We start from the raw sequence: 15,408 nt of genomic DNA, 5'->3' as shown, positions 1-15,408 counted from the left end.
TAAATATATATAAAAACATTAAATTAATAAAAAGGAGAAAAATTAACTAAAATAGTCTAATTTACTTTCAAGACAGGCAACACACATACACAAATGCATTCACAAGCTGAGAAAAAGGCAAGACTTAGTAAATTACTAGTTGCCCCAAAGATCTTTTGAATTTCATGGCATGTTACTATGGTGAAGATAAAACTATGTATATATATGTGTATAAAAAATATACATTGAAAGGAAGCAGTATTAATAAAGATACATTATTCATCATCATTACAGGAAGTTTAAAACTTCCAAAATATTTGCAGACTCGTCAAAACTAAAATGAGTTCTCCAAAGAAAAAGACAGGCTGCTTAACACAGAAGATAACCATTTAAAGAACACTGCATTATATAGGCAACTGCTGATGTTCTGAGGCATTGTTCTATAGCCCTAGCTAGTTTGAAGTATTTATTACTGCTTCTATTACAAAAGCACAAGAAGACCTAAAAGTAAATGTAATCCATAAAACTTAAAAGTACAAGATAAAAATACATAAACAAGCCTACAAGTTACAGTACACAACTACACATTGTTTCTTACAAAAATACATAAAACTTATATCTAAAAAACAACAATAAAACTTCAAACTCCAAGTTACACACTGTGTCTCACAAAAAGACATAGAAATTATCTCTAAAATACAAAATAGAACTTCAAAGTTCAAACAGAATTATTATGATGATAAATCATCAATGTCATGAAAGTTAGCATGATCATCATCATTCCCTGAAAATCCAGGAGGAGGGCCAATAGGTTGTCCAAATGTTCCCAACTCAATTCCTTCAACCTCACTGCTATCATCTACAGATTCTATACACAAGTTTGAACACAATAAAAAGAAAAATCATTATAATGTTTACACAAGTTTGAAAAAAATAAAAGAAAAATCATTATAGGTTATCAAATTGTTTACATATAAACTAACCTTCAATATTAGAAGAAGGCTTTGCTGGATATGCACCATCTTCATAAATTGCATTCTCCAACTCTTCATAATTAAGATATGGGTCTTCCTCTTCCACATATACCCAAAAATCAGTTTTGTCGATACTTGCATAATCAATGGGGTCAAATTAAACTTTTTGTTGTAAAGCTTGCATCATAAAATGTCATGCTCATTATTGGAATTTGAACATAATTACTAACTAACAATTACATTATATAAATGACTTCTTAAAAATTAATATAATGACAAGATATAACATTTAGTTACCTATGTTTCAATCGCAAGTTATGATGAACAAACACAAGATCATTGAGCCTTTGATGCTCCAACCTATTTCTCCTCTTATAATGTATTTGGTCAAATAAACTCCAACAACGCTCACATCCAGAAGAGGCGGAAGTTTGGCTAAGGATTCTAATTGCCAATTTTTGCAAGTTTGGAGCATTAGCACCCCACAACTTCCAGCATTCATCTGATTTTCATAAAATAACGTAATCTAATATTAATCAACATAAACAAACAAACTTTCAATTAAATAATCACTTCAGTTATTCTAAGTTTCTAACTATAGTGACAAAACTAACTTTCAACATGAACAAAAAAAACTAAGATTTGTTTATAGTATTAAAGTAAACTAATTACTTCTTACCTGGATGAGTGGTCGTGCTTGTTGACAATGCGAGATCTCTATCAAAGCTCCCAATACGGTCTCGAAAATATTGAGTTTCCTTAATTACCTTTTCTTTGTCACCATCATATTTTGTCCCAATGTAGTCCAAAACAGCCATATTTACTGCTAGTTTCCGACAAAAATTCTCCTCATCATATTGAAAAGCGGGATTTAACCAATATGCAGCAGCATAAAGATCTTTACGCAAATGTTTGTCCCAACGGTTTTTTATAATTGAGGTGTATGGCTTGTACAAGTGCTTCTTCATTTGGAAGATCTTCTTGATTCCCAACCGTGCTCTATGCATGCCTTCATACACATATCCTATTGCAGGCCTTTGATCAGAATCAACAATTCGTAACAAACAGATAAGTGGCGATGAAATCTTGACAAGAACATTAATATCATCCCAAAAAGAATTATCCAAAATGATAGAAACTACTTCTTTTGCCTTTGACTCTCTTGCCAATCTATTGTTCACAAAGAACTTGCTGGTCACTAAGGTTTGCAAGTCATGCTTATGCACATGAAGGCTTCCAAATGAAAGGAAAGTAGTAGAAATCTTGTTGCTCTTATGCGTACAATATCTATCCAACCAGGTCTCTTCCTCAACCAAGCAATCAAAGCCACATGATTATAAACAAAAACTGTAACTTTGGTTACACGGCTTTTGAGTCTCTCCACATGAGGCATGTCTCCCATATCCTGCAGCACAAGATTCAGGTAATGTGCTGCACAAGATTCAGGTAATGTGCTACACAAGGAGACCAACTAATAGTTTTATACTTTTCACACAACAATTTACCAGCAGATACATAATTGGAAGCATTATCAGTAACCATGTGAACTATGTTTTTAGGACCAACCCATGTAACTACTTCATCAAACAATTTAAACAAGTTTCTAGTACTCTTCACAATATCTGAGGCATCAACTGATTTTACAAATACCATCCCCTAGGACAATAAATAAGAAAATTAAACAATGACCTATGTCTAGTATCTGTCCAACCATCAGCCATAAGTGTACATCCAACTTCTGCCCAATGCCTACGTTGTGACTCAACCAACAACTGAACCTCTTTCTTTTGATCCCTCAACAAAGGACCCGTACAACATGATAAGATGGACATTTGTAACCAGGACCAGCAGCAGCTATGGCATCAATCATCCTTTGGTAGTACACTGAATTCACTACATTAAAAGAAAGGCAATTGTCATACAAAAACCTTGCAATAGCCATATCAGCTTGCCTCACCCTTTCTTTGCTTTGGAATACACTTTTAAGACCAGGTTGAGCTCCTGGAGTAGTTCTTGGAGCAAAGTAATTATCTACTGGGCTTGTACCCTTTCTTTTACCTAAAACAGGTTTTTTAGGCAACCCACTACTAAATACTTCTTGAACATCTTCATCTTCTTGTATATCACTATTTGTGGAAGCCACACTAAACATTTCTTCTTGACGTTGTTTCTCAGCTTTTTTCTTCAACTCAAACTCCTTCAAATATTCCAACATTTGGTATCTCACATCATGAGAAACCTTTTTACACGATCCAATATCACCTTTTATCCCCGCAAGGTGTCGTTTCATCCTATTAATACCCCCACCTTTATATGTTTGCCTACAATACACACATGTAAAAGTATTCCATCCCTTCTCATCCTTACCAAGGCTAAAATGTTCTTAAGCCGGATCAACTTTTTCCCTTACTCTTAAGCTAGACTCCACTACATTGGAATCAACTTCATGTGATGGAGTAGACCCAGTCTCTGTTTCCATTTTAATCTAAAAGACTAAACAACCAATCAAACACGCATAGAGCCATCAATTTTTGAAATACAGATAGTCAAAGAATCACAACTTCATACACAGTCAAATGAACAAACTAATATACACAAAGTCATAGAGTCAAAGAATTACAAGGGAACTTAGCATTAAAAAGAAACAATTACAGTGTACAATGTAGCCACAATCAATAATATAGCATTCAAGGGAACTCAGCATTAAACCCAAATTCATCAACAAACACCTAAACCGAGCTAAGAATATAATCAAATAAACAAGTACACTTAAAGAATATAATCAAATCCACGGATAAATCTCAGTAAGCTTAAATACATATCCCTACAATTCCCTTTCTATAGTTGATCAAGCTGAATTCACACTAAAGTTCTCATAATTTTCTATAATTTCCTTTTCCTTTCTTGTTTTGCTCTAACCATAAATTCTTAAATCCAATCACATTAAAAAACCAAGCACAATTTAAAGTAACAAAATTGAGTGTACAAAAAACAACCTTAAAAAACAATCAAAGTACATACACAATCCAATCAAAATCTACAGCTTGTACCTCCAGAACACAACATAAAACAAAATATAGGAAATTTCATTACCTAAATCCAAAGCTTTCTATAAGCTCTAAAACATTTTGCATACAAATATATAAAAATTAACATCTTTTTCCTGATAAATACAGATCAACCTAAGAGAAATATCCAACACATAATTCAAAAAAGAAAGCTAAAAACAAAATAAAAAAAAAGTACCAAACGACGATGAGAGGGAGAGCTGCGACGGCTGAACGATGAGCGTTAGCTGCAATGATCGTGAGAGAAATGAGGGAGCTGCGATGGTTGAGCGGGATGCATAAGCTGCGATTTGGGTTGCAAGGCTGAGCTGCGATCTGGGATGCGTGAGTTGCGACAGCGAGAGCGGCGAACGTGAGCTGCAACGGCGACGAGGATCGCAGCGGCGACGACGGAGAGGCAGAAACGAGAGAGTGATTGAGAGAGTGAGGAAAAGGCAGAGAGATTTGAGAGATTAGGTTTCGTTTTAGCCAGGGTCATTAAATCAGAATGCCCAAAACGACGCCGTATTAGGGAAAAAAAAAAAAGAGGACTAAACAACGCCGTTTTAGGCTAAAACAGCTCACCCGTTTGAACCGTGAGAACCGGCCGGTCGGACCGTGGTTCGGACGGTTCCATGCTTTTTTCGCATGGAACGGTTCGTAACCTTAAATGGACCGTGAATATGAACGGTTCACGGGTTTCCCGGTCGGACCGTACGGTCCAGTCTGGGTTTAAAAACCATGAGTATAAGTATATAGGATGTTCATGCTTCAAATATATACATGTGGATGATATCATAAGTATATATGATTTACATACTTCAAATATATACATGTGCTTTGAAAAGCACCATATGATAAGTATATATGATGCGCAAAAAGAACCCCAAAATGTTGATTTCTAATAATAGGCACATAATGGAGTAACAAAAATGAGGCAATGTTTTGGTCACTTCATTTAGTTATATGCAAAGACAAAGTGATACATTATATAGGAATAATGTATCTATTTGTCTTTTGTATGTGCCTATTTTTTTAACATAGTTCCAAAAGGAGATGTCTTGCATTATATAGTTCTTTTTGAACTTCATTTTCATGGATTTTCTTGAGGCAGATCATGAATGGCAACAATGTTGAACTTATAGTGCGGTTTAGTGGGGATGTCCAACTTTACTGCTCTCACTTGGATGAGAAAGTTCTTATTAGAGGAGAGCTTGACAAAGCTTTCAATATTTTTTATTCCATCCTATAACCAAATAAGTACACTTAATTTAACTAAAATAAGGATTTGATCAAACTTAAATTGACAAGGTGAGGGAAGTGAAGCATCATAATATCATTTTGTAATATTAGTTCTAATAATAACTAAGAATTCAAAAGATTTTCATCCACTAAATACTGGTGGAAAAGCTTCAAGACACATTTAGAGAACCACAAAAATCTCGAAGGAGACAAAAATCACAATTCTCCAAGAAACTCCTCTAATCAATAAATCTCCCAAAAAAACTCCTTATTTTGACACAAATCCAAAAGGCCAAATTAAATATGATTCCCTTAGTCCGTAAACTTATTATTCTCATTAAGAGCCAAAAGGTCAGATCATACATGAAAAATACGAAGTTTCCCATATTTTGTTATAAAAAGTAAAAAAAAAATTTAGCTTTTAAATTTTCTGTCATGTTTTTATGTGAAAGTGAATAAACTATTTATTTAAAGATTAGTTATGATTGTTTAATACCTCTGTAGTCTCCTTCATTAGCTTAATTGCTGAGCATGATAAAAACTTTTCAGTCACATCTCCAAATAGAGTTGCCATTAAATGTCCAGTTGTATTGTCCAACTTTACTTCAACTTGACATCTAGAAGTTGGACAATGAAATTAATAATCAATTGGATACAAAGATAAATTTAAGATCAACTGATTTTTTTTTTTTTATCCATATCATTAGTACTACAAAGGGGTTTTTAGTAGTGTACATATTGTGGATTTGCAACAGCCTTTTCCTTGCAATATAAGCATGAAAATTCTTCATTATAGTCTACACTAGTGGCTTTGTGACACTTACTGCAAGCCATGTACCAAAAATATTGGTCCAACTTTGTAATGCATATAGTTGCATTTATCCAGAAATTGGATCGCTGCATCAATTGATTGTTACACATTTCCATTGTTTTTTTTTTTTTATTTTTTTATTTTTTTTTAATTTTTTTTTATTATAACCTAGATGAAAGAAACTATAATAAAAGGTAGAAATAGATATCACCATTTGAACCAAAGTTGCTCTTAAAGCAATCTTGATAACATTTTCTATTATTGGTGCCAAGGAGCTTGATGAAGTTGTGAGATAGAGCTTTTCAGTGATTATCTCATTTAGCTACTTTTCCTTTTTAGTAGTCCTATCAAAAATAAAAATACATATATTGCAAGGATTATAACAGTGAACGAATAGTACTGTTCCAATGACTAAAATGTTTTAAATTGTGATATTAATTTTCATTGTATTCTATATAGAGGAAAAAGTTGTAATCATATGAACTGCAACACAAGAGGCAATGTTTATGAAGATAACACTGTGAACTTACAAATAAAATATAAAATAAAACAAAAAAGAATGCACACACACATAAACAAAGGATAAACAAAGCACAACAACCACAAAAATGCATCATCTAAAAACTGATTGTATTTCTTCACAAAAGGCTTGCATCATTTTTTAGATTAATTCCAACAACAAGCATTCCTTTACATGTATAAGTCCACCATATGCCATATTTAACCATCTCTTTAGGAAATATAGACTATCTTTCAAACACAACTTTGTTTTTAAGAAACCAAATAATCAAAATAAGGCAAGAAATAAGACACCTTTCATCAAAACTACAGGCAAAAAATTATCAAAATCATGTTCAAAATAATTGGTAATCGCTAAAAAGTTATTGAAGTTGCAACAAATCAAACCTTGATGCTACAAGCAAACCACATTGCTCTGGCAATTGAAAATTGAACAAGCAAAAATAAATGATACAAAGTTTCTTGATTCTCTATCTCTATAAAACACAAGCTGAAGATATACTTTGTCTTTTGTGTAGTGAGTAGAGCATTTTGAATTAGTTTCAACAAGACCGCTAATGGTGAAATTGAGAAGGTAGTCAAATTTCATGAATTAGATTGCAAACGACATAATCAAAACTTATTTTCTATACTGATAAATACATTAACATTGGCCATTTGAACTTAAGCCAAAAAAAAAAAAAAAAATTTTATAACTCCAAACAATTATTATTAACGTTCCTATTAAATTTCTAAGGTATAGCCAATTATGTACCTTGTTTACAAGGCATAGAAGGTGAAAGCATAACAATATTATCACAAATTGTATTGAAAATTTGACTGGTAGCTAATCTATATTATACACATCAAGAATTAAACTTTCTACAAATCCACAAAGAAAAAAAATAAATAAATAATCATATAAAGATCTAGAATGAACCAATAAGTGATACAAAACATAAAAATTAGACACTTGGCAAAATTGTATTTATTAAAAAAAAAATCTTCAAAATATAAATCAGAATTGAACAATTCAACTTCATTACCTCTGAAAACTCCAAAAAATTCACAATATAAAATTTTTATATAGATTAATATTTTTATATAGAAGGTTTCCATTAGTATCACAGATAAGCCTCATAGCCTTTAACTGTCACGTGAAGTCAGAGCAACATTATAAAATTAGGAATGGCTAAAGATAGGTTTGTAAATGCAAATAAATAGATAAAGTAAAGCCAACATATAACATAATCGGATGATGATTTTCAATTAGTAGGATATTTTTAAAAGTGTGATATACACAAGGTGTTTAGTTGTGTATAGAGGTAAAAAAATAAAAAGGGAAAAAAGGAGTCTATTTATTTTAGTAGATTGTTGATGCACATGAGTCCTAAAGTCTGTTAAGACTAATGCATTTATAAATTGAATTGAAGTTATTTTGCCGAATGCTTTAAAAGTGGATACTAATCATTTATATGAAGTAGATAAAAATGTTAGGGTAATGAGCAATTACTAAGCCAATATTTTCTTCTTTTTTGAAAAGACTTTACCATTGTGGGAAACAACTTTTAATCTAATTGCCATAATAATAGGTCTAGTAGTGATAATCTATGCAATGGTAGCTGATTCAGTGGTAACAAATTGATCCGACATTGTTAGAATTATTGGTTTCAGCTTGTATTGTATAAAACCAACTGATAGCAGTCAAAATTTTCTTTTTCCTTATAAAATAATCAAAATTTTAAATGGAATAAAATTATACACATGACATACCATGATTAGTGGAGTATAAAATGCAAATAAAAAGTGAGACAGAATATTTGAATTGATATAATACGAACATTATAATGTATTTCAAATATATACTTTTTTTAATAGATAGATAGGGAGAGAGGAGAAGGTAAGTTTTGAACCATAGACAAAATCAATACAAAATATATTATTACCATTGAGCTATCATTTGCATCCTTATAGTTCAAATGCATACATTTTCTTTGAAAGGTACATCATAAAGCTCAGTATATATGCTGTAAAAAAGGCTTCATCTTTGAATCGTGAATCTACTTTGTGGCTCTATCTAAAACTTATTCTTTCCTTATCTTTCCTTTGTGTGTGTGTTTGTATGTAGATAATTTGGTAGAAGTAGTGTTACATTAGCAAACCATGTTGCATGCAACTGAAATGAAACTTCTGTTATTTTCTTTATTCACATCATGATAAACCTTTCTAGGATTCCCTTTTATCCTCTACTGTGTTCAGTGAGAAAATTCCTTATTCCCCCATTTATCAATCTTGAAAAAACCCACAAGCAATCCTCCATTTATCAATCTGAGTCTTAATTAATTTGTATATTTTCATATAAAATAATTTTTTGTTGTCACCCACGTTCCCCTAAAAAAACTATGTATTAGCATAAATAACATTGTTTGAGACTGCATATATTGCAATTGTTGGAAAACCCAAACAACATAAATCTCCACACAAACAATGTCCACCAAAAAGGAGAATAAATTCTAACAATGTCATGGTTTTCTTACCAATGAAATAAGATTATGCATGTAGTTCATAATTTTCAAATAAGAAAGTACTTTGGCTTTTAGTTACTTATCAAAAAGAAAAGTACGTACATTTTAGTTGCCCTTTCCAACTCACACCTAAACCGTCATATGTCATTAATGAACTCTCTAATTTAGCATCTTACATAACCTAATAAGGGCAAATTTATAATATTGATAAACTCATCCATATTAGTTTAAGAAGACGGCCTTGATGAACTCGTCGGCCTTGCATTCATAAACAATCAAGTATAGAGGTGATGGTTCCACCTCGAAGCTGACGACCACACCTTGAGGCCAACAAACATGTGGACGAGACGACTAGATCATATAGACGGGATAAGAAGTTAACGGAAGGAAGTTGTAGGGAATAAGCAAACCTTTGACTATTTTGACATGGCCTTACATGGCCTCCATGCACAAGTATATAAGGAAATATCTTGCATCCCACGATTAACCCTAATCAAGGGGAGTCCTATAAGGAAAGAATCCCATAAGATAGGCGAATTAAAGAAGATCTCTCCCACAAGGAAAGATCTCCTAAGCCAAAGAACGAATATCAACCCCATGCTACTATAGATACCCCAAGACCCTCACAAGCCAAGGTACGCATAATTCATCCCAGCTCTGGCACTCTAGAGTTGTGAGAAGCTTTCTGACTTAACCTTCGGAGGGTCTTTGGCTGGTACCACACCGGTACTCTCCTAAGTTCTTCTTGTTCTGTGTTGTGCAGGTATTGTCCTGAACACGTGAGAATCGTGTGACTTACTGACGATTTTTGGCATTATCATAACCCATGGAGTACAAAAGGCACACACTTTTGAAAAATTTGTGATTATAAGTTTTTGTTTTCTTTTGTTTCATATTAATAAGTACTTTGATTTAAAAGTTATAGCATAAAAATAATGGTATTCCACACTGCAAATACAGAAGACCAGTGAGTACTCAGTAAACACATTTTGAAAATACTAATTCCCAAGCAAACTGTGATAGCAAAACATTTCCACAAATGCTTGGTGGACACATACACAAGAAGAATGTCTCAAACTTAAACCAGAGGTATATATATATGTATGTTTTTTTTTTTTTTTTGATAAATTCCTTAACCATAGGTATATTAAAACCCTCAAAATAAATTTAAAGTTCTTGAATGCATTTTATTTTGTTATTATGTGAAAGAACAGTTCAAAAGTGCTGGTTTATACATGTCTTTTTTATTAATAACAATAGTAGCTGATTTAGATTGGCTAGGTATAAAGAATTGAACCAAAAAGAAATCCATTGTGAGAAAAGATAGAAAAATTATTAAATCTTACAATTGGTCAATTAGAATGACTTCTTGGATCATTGATGAGCCATTTCTAGTTTGTAGTTGTCGAGCTAGGCACACATCAATTGCAACAGCAATAACATCTAAAATAAATAAATGTCATATTATTGTTGGTTAATATTAAACTAAAGAAGAGGTATGAGAATTAATCCTGCAATTAATTTTTTTGATAAGTAAATTAAATTAATATTCCAATTCTTACCGACAAGTGCAAAGTAATCCATATGTTTATGGAACTTGGTAAAAGGAACAAAGCTAAAGTAAGGTGCAGGAAGTGATGAATCATCATTTGATATTTCTTCAATCAACATAGTTGGATTGATTGTCCATTGATAAACATTATCAACAATTCGATCCTCTAGTTTGATTGGTTTGACGATTGCATTATGATGGTCAAACATGTCAATCTCATGTTGATTAAAGATAACATCTTGTACTTTATTTCCCTATATAAGTAGAATTGTTAGATGTGAGAGGGTGAAAATCGGCATTTATCTTACAAGCACTATTACATAAAATTTAAAAAATAGATTGTTAATTTACCTGGCTATCAGCCAATCCTTATATATTTGGTTGGGCTTTGTTGTGATGTACGTGTCATTGTCTTTTTAGCAACAACAACCTTCACCTTTCAATTTCTAATTTTTGGATTAATGTCTTTAATAGAATTATGGCGAAAAGCCACTTTTAGTCCTTACATTTTCAAGCAATTCCCATTTTAGTCTCTACATTTTATTTTTACCGCTTTTAGTCTCTATCTTGAAAAACGCTTCACATTTTGGTCCTTGCTGTTACATCAGAAACGGAGAAAGTTAACGTGGTAAACGACAGGAATAAATAATACTAATTTAATGTCCACGTTGCCTAAATTAATAATAAAAAATATTTTTTTGGCATTAAAAAATGCCACGTCAGCATATAAATTAAAAAAAAAAATTAATTTATTAATTTTTAACTAAATAAAAAAAAATTAAAAACAGAATTAAAAATTAAAAATCATATGAATTGAGATCTAACTATGTCTTGAACAAGAACAACGAAAACACAAACTCAAATCCAAAAAAAAAAAACCAAAACTTGAGATCAAAGTATATCTTGAAGAAGACCAAAAAGAACATAATTCCAGATCCAAGAACAAAGAAAGAAAAAATACACACATACACACTCTTATTGACCATTTAAGGACTAGATTTTAGTCATTTTATTGCACTTCTTTTTGACCATACTACCCACTCTTAATTGTGGGTTGAGGCCAAGTAAAGTTAAAATGGGTAACAAGGCTTTGTGAAGCCCAACTCATCTCGTGAAGCTTCTGTTGCTCAAAATGAGGAAATAGGTTGACATGCTGAGTTTACGAGGGAGGTTGACATCATAGGTGGTTGTGGACTTCACACCAAGGAGTCACCGGTGCCAATGGCTGAGGCCGATATAGAGCGAAACCACTCCTCGACGAAGGCGATGAGCTCAATTGTTTGTGAGACCTCGGCTAGTCACACCGAGAAGATGGGTCGACCCGCGAAGTCATCGGCGGTGACCCAGTGCCTTGTTTTTTATGGGTCTCAGGCCGAGGACTCGTTAGCGACACAAGATAGTGCCGATGCAGCTCTAACCCACTCTACGAGGATAGAGATGATGCCTATTCCTCAAAAGGAGAACATGGGTTGCTTGGCGAAGACATAGTTATGGGTGTATGTGAGTGTTTTTTCTTTCTTTGTTCTTGGATCTGGAATTATGTTCTTTTGGGTCTTGTTCAAGATATACTTTGATCTCAAGCTTTGGTTTTTTGATTTTGATTTTGATTTTTTATTTTTTGGGTTTGTGTACTTGGATTTGAGTTTGTGTTCTTGTTGTTCTTGTTCAAGACACGCTTGGATCTCAATTCATATGATTTTTAATTTTTGATTCTGTTTTTAATTTTTTTTATTTAGTTAAAATTAATAAATTAATTTTTTTTTAATTTATATGCTGACGTGGCATTTTTTAATGCCAAAAAATATTTTTTTATTATTAATTTAGGCCACATGGACATTAAATTAGTATTATTTATTCTTGCCATTTGCCACGTCAACTATCTCCGTTTCTAATGTAACGGCAGGGACTAAAATGGGAAGCATTTTTCAAGATAGGGACTAAAAGCAGAAAAAAAAATGTAGGGACTAAAATGGGAATTGCCTAAAAATGTAGGACTAAAAATGGCTTTTCGCCTAGAATTATATAGTTTGTGCATCCTATTGAGTTAACAATGGAAATAAGAAAAACAACCATTAGCTATAGTTAATAGTACAATATTTAATAAGAATGATCTGGATGTTGATTAAAATGATAAGTACTAAGCAAAAGCATATAAAGAGATGCAATTGTAATAAAAGCAAATTAAGTAGAGAGAGAGAGAGAGAGAGAGAGAGAGAGAGAGAGAGAGAGAGAGAGAGAGAGAGAGAGAGAGAGAGAGGCTAAGCAAATTACTTGGTTGAAAATCAATTTACTAGCACTAATAGTTCTCTATAGACAATGTTCTTTGTGAAACTGTCCTTAGAATCATCAATAGAAGTTGGTCAAATAAGAACTCTAACAGAATTTGCAGTTTTTGCTCTAAATAATGCTACATAGAGTTGTCCATGAGAAAAAACTGGTTGAGGTAAATATATTCCCACATAATTTAGCGTTTGTCCCTGGGCTTTATTTATTGTCATAGCAAAACTTAGTCTAATGGGAAACTGGGTTCTTTTGAATGGAAATGGTTGCTTTTCATTTTAAAGAGGCAAAATGGAATCCTTGACAGAAAAACTCTTTTACCATGATAATGACCTAAAGCAATTTCTGCATCAATTACATTTGGTTTAAAATGACGACAAATCAATCGTGTTCCATTGCATAATCCTTGAGAGGGATCAATGTTTCTAAGCAATATGAAAGGGCAATTTGGTTTAAGCATTAATTCATGTGGAGGGAGTCCATTTGGTATTAATCTATTTAAGAAATCTTCTTGTAGACCTTGTTCAGTTCTATTTATGGTCTCATCAAAGCTATAATATTGGGTAACCTCACTCAAAAACTTTTTTGTAAGCAAGTTATTTATCTCATCAACACAATCATTTTTAAGTATTAAAATAGCTCTATTAATGATAAGGTGTAAATTTCTTGGATAATCATTTATATTTAAAAATATAGCATCTATCAAAGCAGTTAAAGAGGTCATGTCATCTATGTATGGTATAATCATGGTAGTTGGGAGATTTATTGTATCATTAGTAACTATTTGTTCTGTTCCATTTCCTACTCGTAACAAGTAATCTAAAAGGTAGGATCTAACTGTGCTCTCATGTTTTTAGTTAATTTGATTTTTTCTATTGTAGGCCATAAATATGACTTGACTAAGCTAGTAGCAATTGTTTCTTGTCTTGATGCTTTTGGAGGTAAGACTTGATAGAAGTCACCTCTAAATACAACTACTTTGCCCCCCAAATGGTAACTCAGATTCATTTATATCTTGTAGCATCTTATCTAAAGCTTCTATTGTTTGCCTTCTTGACATTGGTGCTTGATCCCATATAATTAACTTTGAAACTTGTAGAAGTTTGGCTAGTCCATTTTGCTTGCTAACACAACAGGTTATACTGTTCTCAACATTGAGAGGAATCTTAAATCGTGAATGTGCTGTTTAACCCCCAGGTAGTATGGAAGCAGCCACACCTGATGATGTAGTTATAAGAGCCACAAGGTGTTTTGATATGATTGTGGCAAGAAGAGTTTTGTAAAGAAAAGTCTTTCCTGTTCCACTAGGTCCATCAATGAAAAATGCCCCAGGTGTATTTGAGAAAATCTTTTCTAATATTCTTTCTTATGCATATTTCTGTTTTGCATTTAGTGATTCAGTTGCAAGTAGATCTTCTTCTGAAATTGATATCTTTAGTTCATCATGAATCTCCCTTGATCCTGTTTGATCTTCATCAACAGTAACCTTAAAATCAACCAAGTTATTACTATTTATATCTTTTCCCATTGATTCAAGTGTGTAAGCAATACTTTGCAAGACTCTTGTTCTAACATTGAGTACAACACCATTAAGTTGTCTAAAGTCCTCAAACATCACTTGTTCAAACTTGTTCCATAATAATTTGGGCTTGCTAGGATTACAGTAGACTAATATTAAAGCAAACAAATGCCTCAAACTATATGGCATTTGATACATAGATGCTTCTTCCAAGCACTTGTCTAAACTATTGTCAGCGTCTAGCAGTCCACATAGCAAAGCAACTTCACGAAATGTTGAAGCTACGACACCACCAATAGTGTTTAAGTCTTCAAATGATGTTGGTCCTTCACATGATTCAACAACAATTGCAAATAATATCTTTCACCCTCAATAGGATTTGCTGCAACAATTCTAGCAATCACGTTTTTCTTTTTTCTTAGAGTCCATATTTTATCTTGTTGATTCCATACAAACTGCTTAGGAAATTCTTTATACAATAGCTTACGTGCATTTTCATCCATCTTATTTCTACAAAAAAAATTAAGTCAGCATTGATCTTGAAGATGAATTATCTCTCAAAACACAGCTAAGATCATCATATTTTCTAAAAGTAATAGAGTGTTGGTCTTCAAGATGTAATTGTAAAATATAGACTGATGGATACATCTCATTTAATGCGAAACCATAAATTCTCCACATTGCTTCAGGAGGAGTTATCCAACATGCTGATTGAAATCTTTCAATTTCATCTATATCTTGTGAATTATCTTCTAGAGTAACATGGAAAGCAACATGATCATGCCCCTTATGTATATATATATATATATAACCGCTTTGATTGTTGAACATATCTCTACATTTGTATGACAATCAAATTTTGCAAGCAGGTAAGCTATATGGTACAACCTAACGGTTATCTAAATCTTTTTCCCTAACCTTAACGCTTGTACCATCATCTCGGCGTCTATATTTGGGGAATGAATCATTGCCTACAGTAGT

The 15,408-nt window shown here is 32.6% G+C and overlaps 1 protein-coding gene across 1 annotated transcript; it reads right to left on the bottom strand.

Annotated features, from left to right (window-relative positions):
* Window positions 1-1,246: 1,246 nt before the first annotated feature.
* Window positions 1,247-2,285, bottom strand: LOC112032722 (uncharacterized). The gene is made up of 2 exons (XM_065766455.1): window positions 1,633-2,285; window positions 1,247-1,455 (listed from the first exon to the last, which is right to left on the bottom strand). The coding sequence occupies exons 1-2, from the start codon at window positions 1,958-1,960 to the stop codon at window positions 1,247-1,249; spliced, it is 537 nt and encodes a 178-aa protein (XP_065622527.1). The 5' UTR covers window positions 1,961-2,285.
* Between the last annotated feature and the right edge of the window lie 13,123 nt (window positions 2,286-15,408).

Source organism: Quercus suber, unplaced genomic scaffold (assembly GCF_002906115.3).
Source record: "Quercus suber isolate HL8 unplaced genomic scaffold, Cork oak 2.0 scaffold_706, whole genome shotgun sequence".
NCBI classification, from domain to species: Eukaryota; Viridiplantae; Streptophyta; class Magnoliopsida; order Fagales; family Fagaceae; genus Quercus; species Quercus suber.
The sequence above is the reverse complement of the archived record's forward strand: the minus strand, read 5'-3'. Positions and strand labels throughout refer to the sequence as shown.

Bases quoted from the DNA above. Each gene is read 5' to 3' on its own strand.
- LOC112032722 (XM_065766455.1), bottom strand. From the start codon at position 1,960: ATGCATAGAGCACGGTTGGGAATCAAGAAGATCTTCCAAATGAAGAAG. The intron at 1,456-1,632 runs GTAAGAAGTAAT...TATGAAAATCAG, and splicing joins AAGCACGACCACTCATCCAG to ATGAATGCTGGAAGTTGTGG.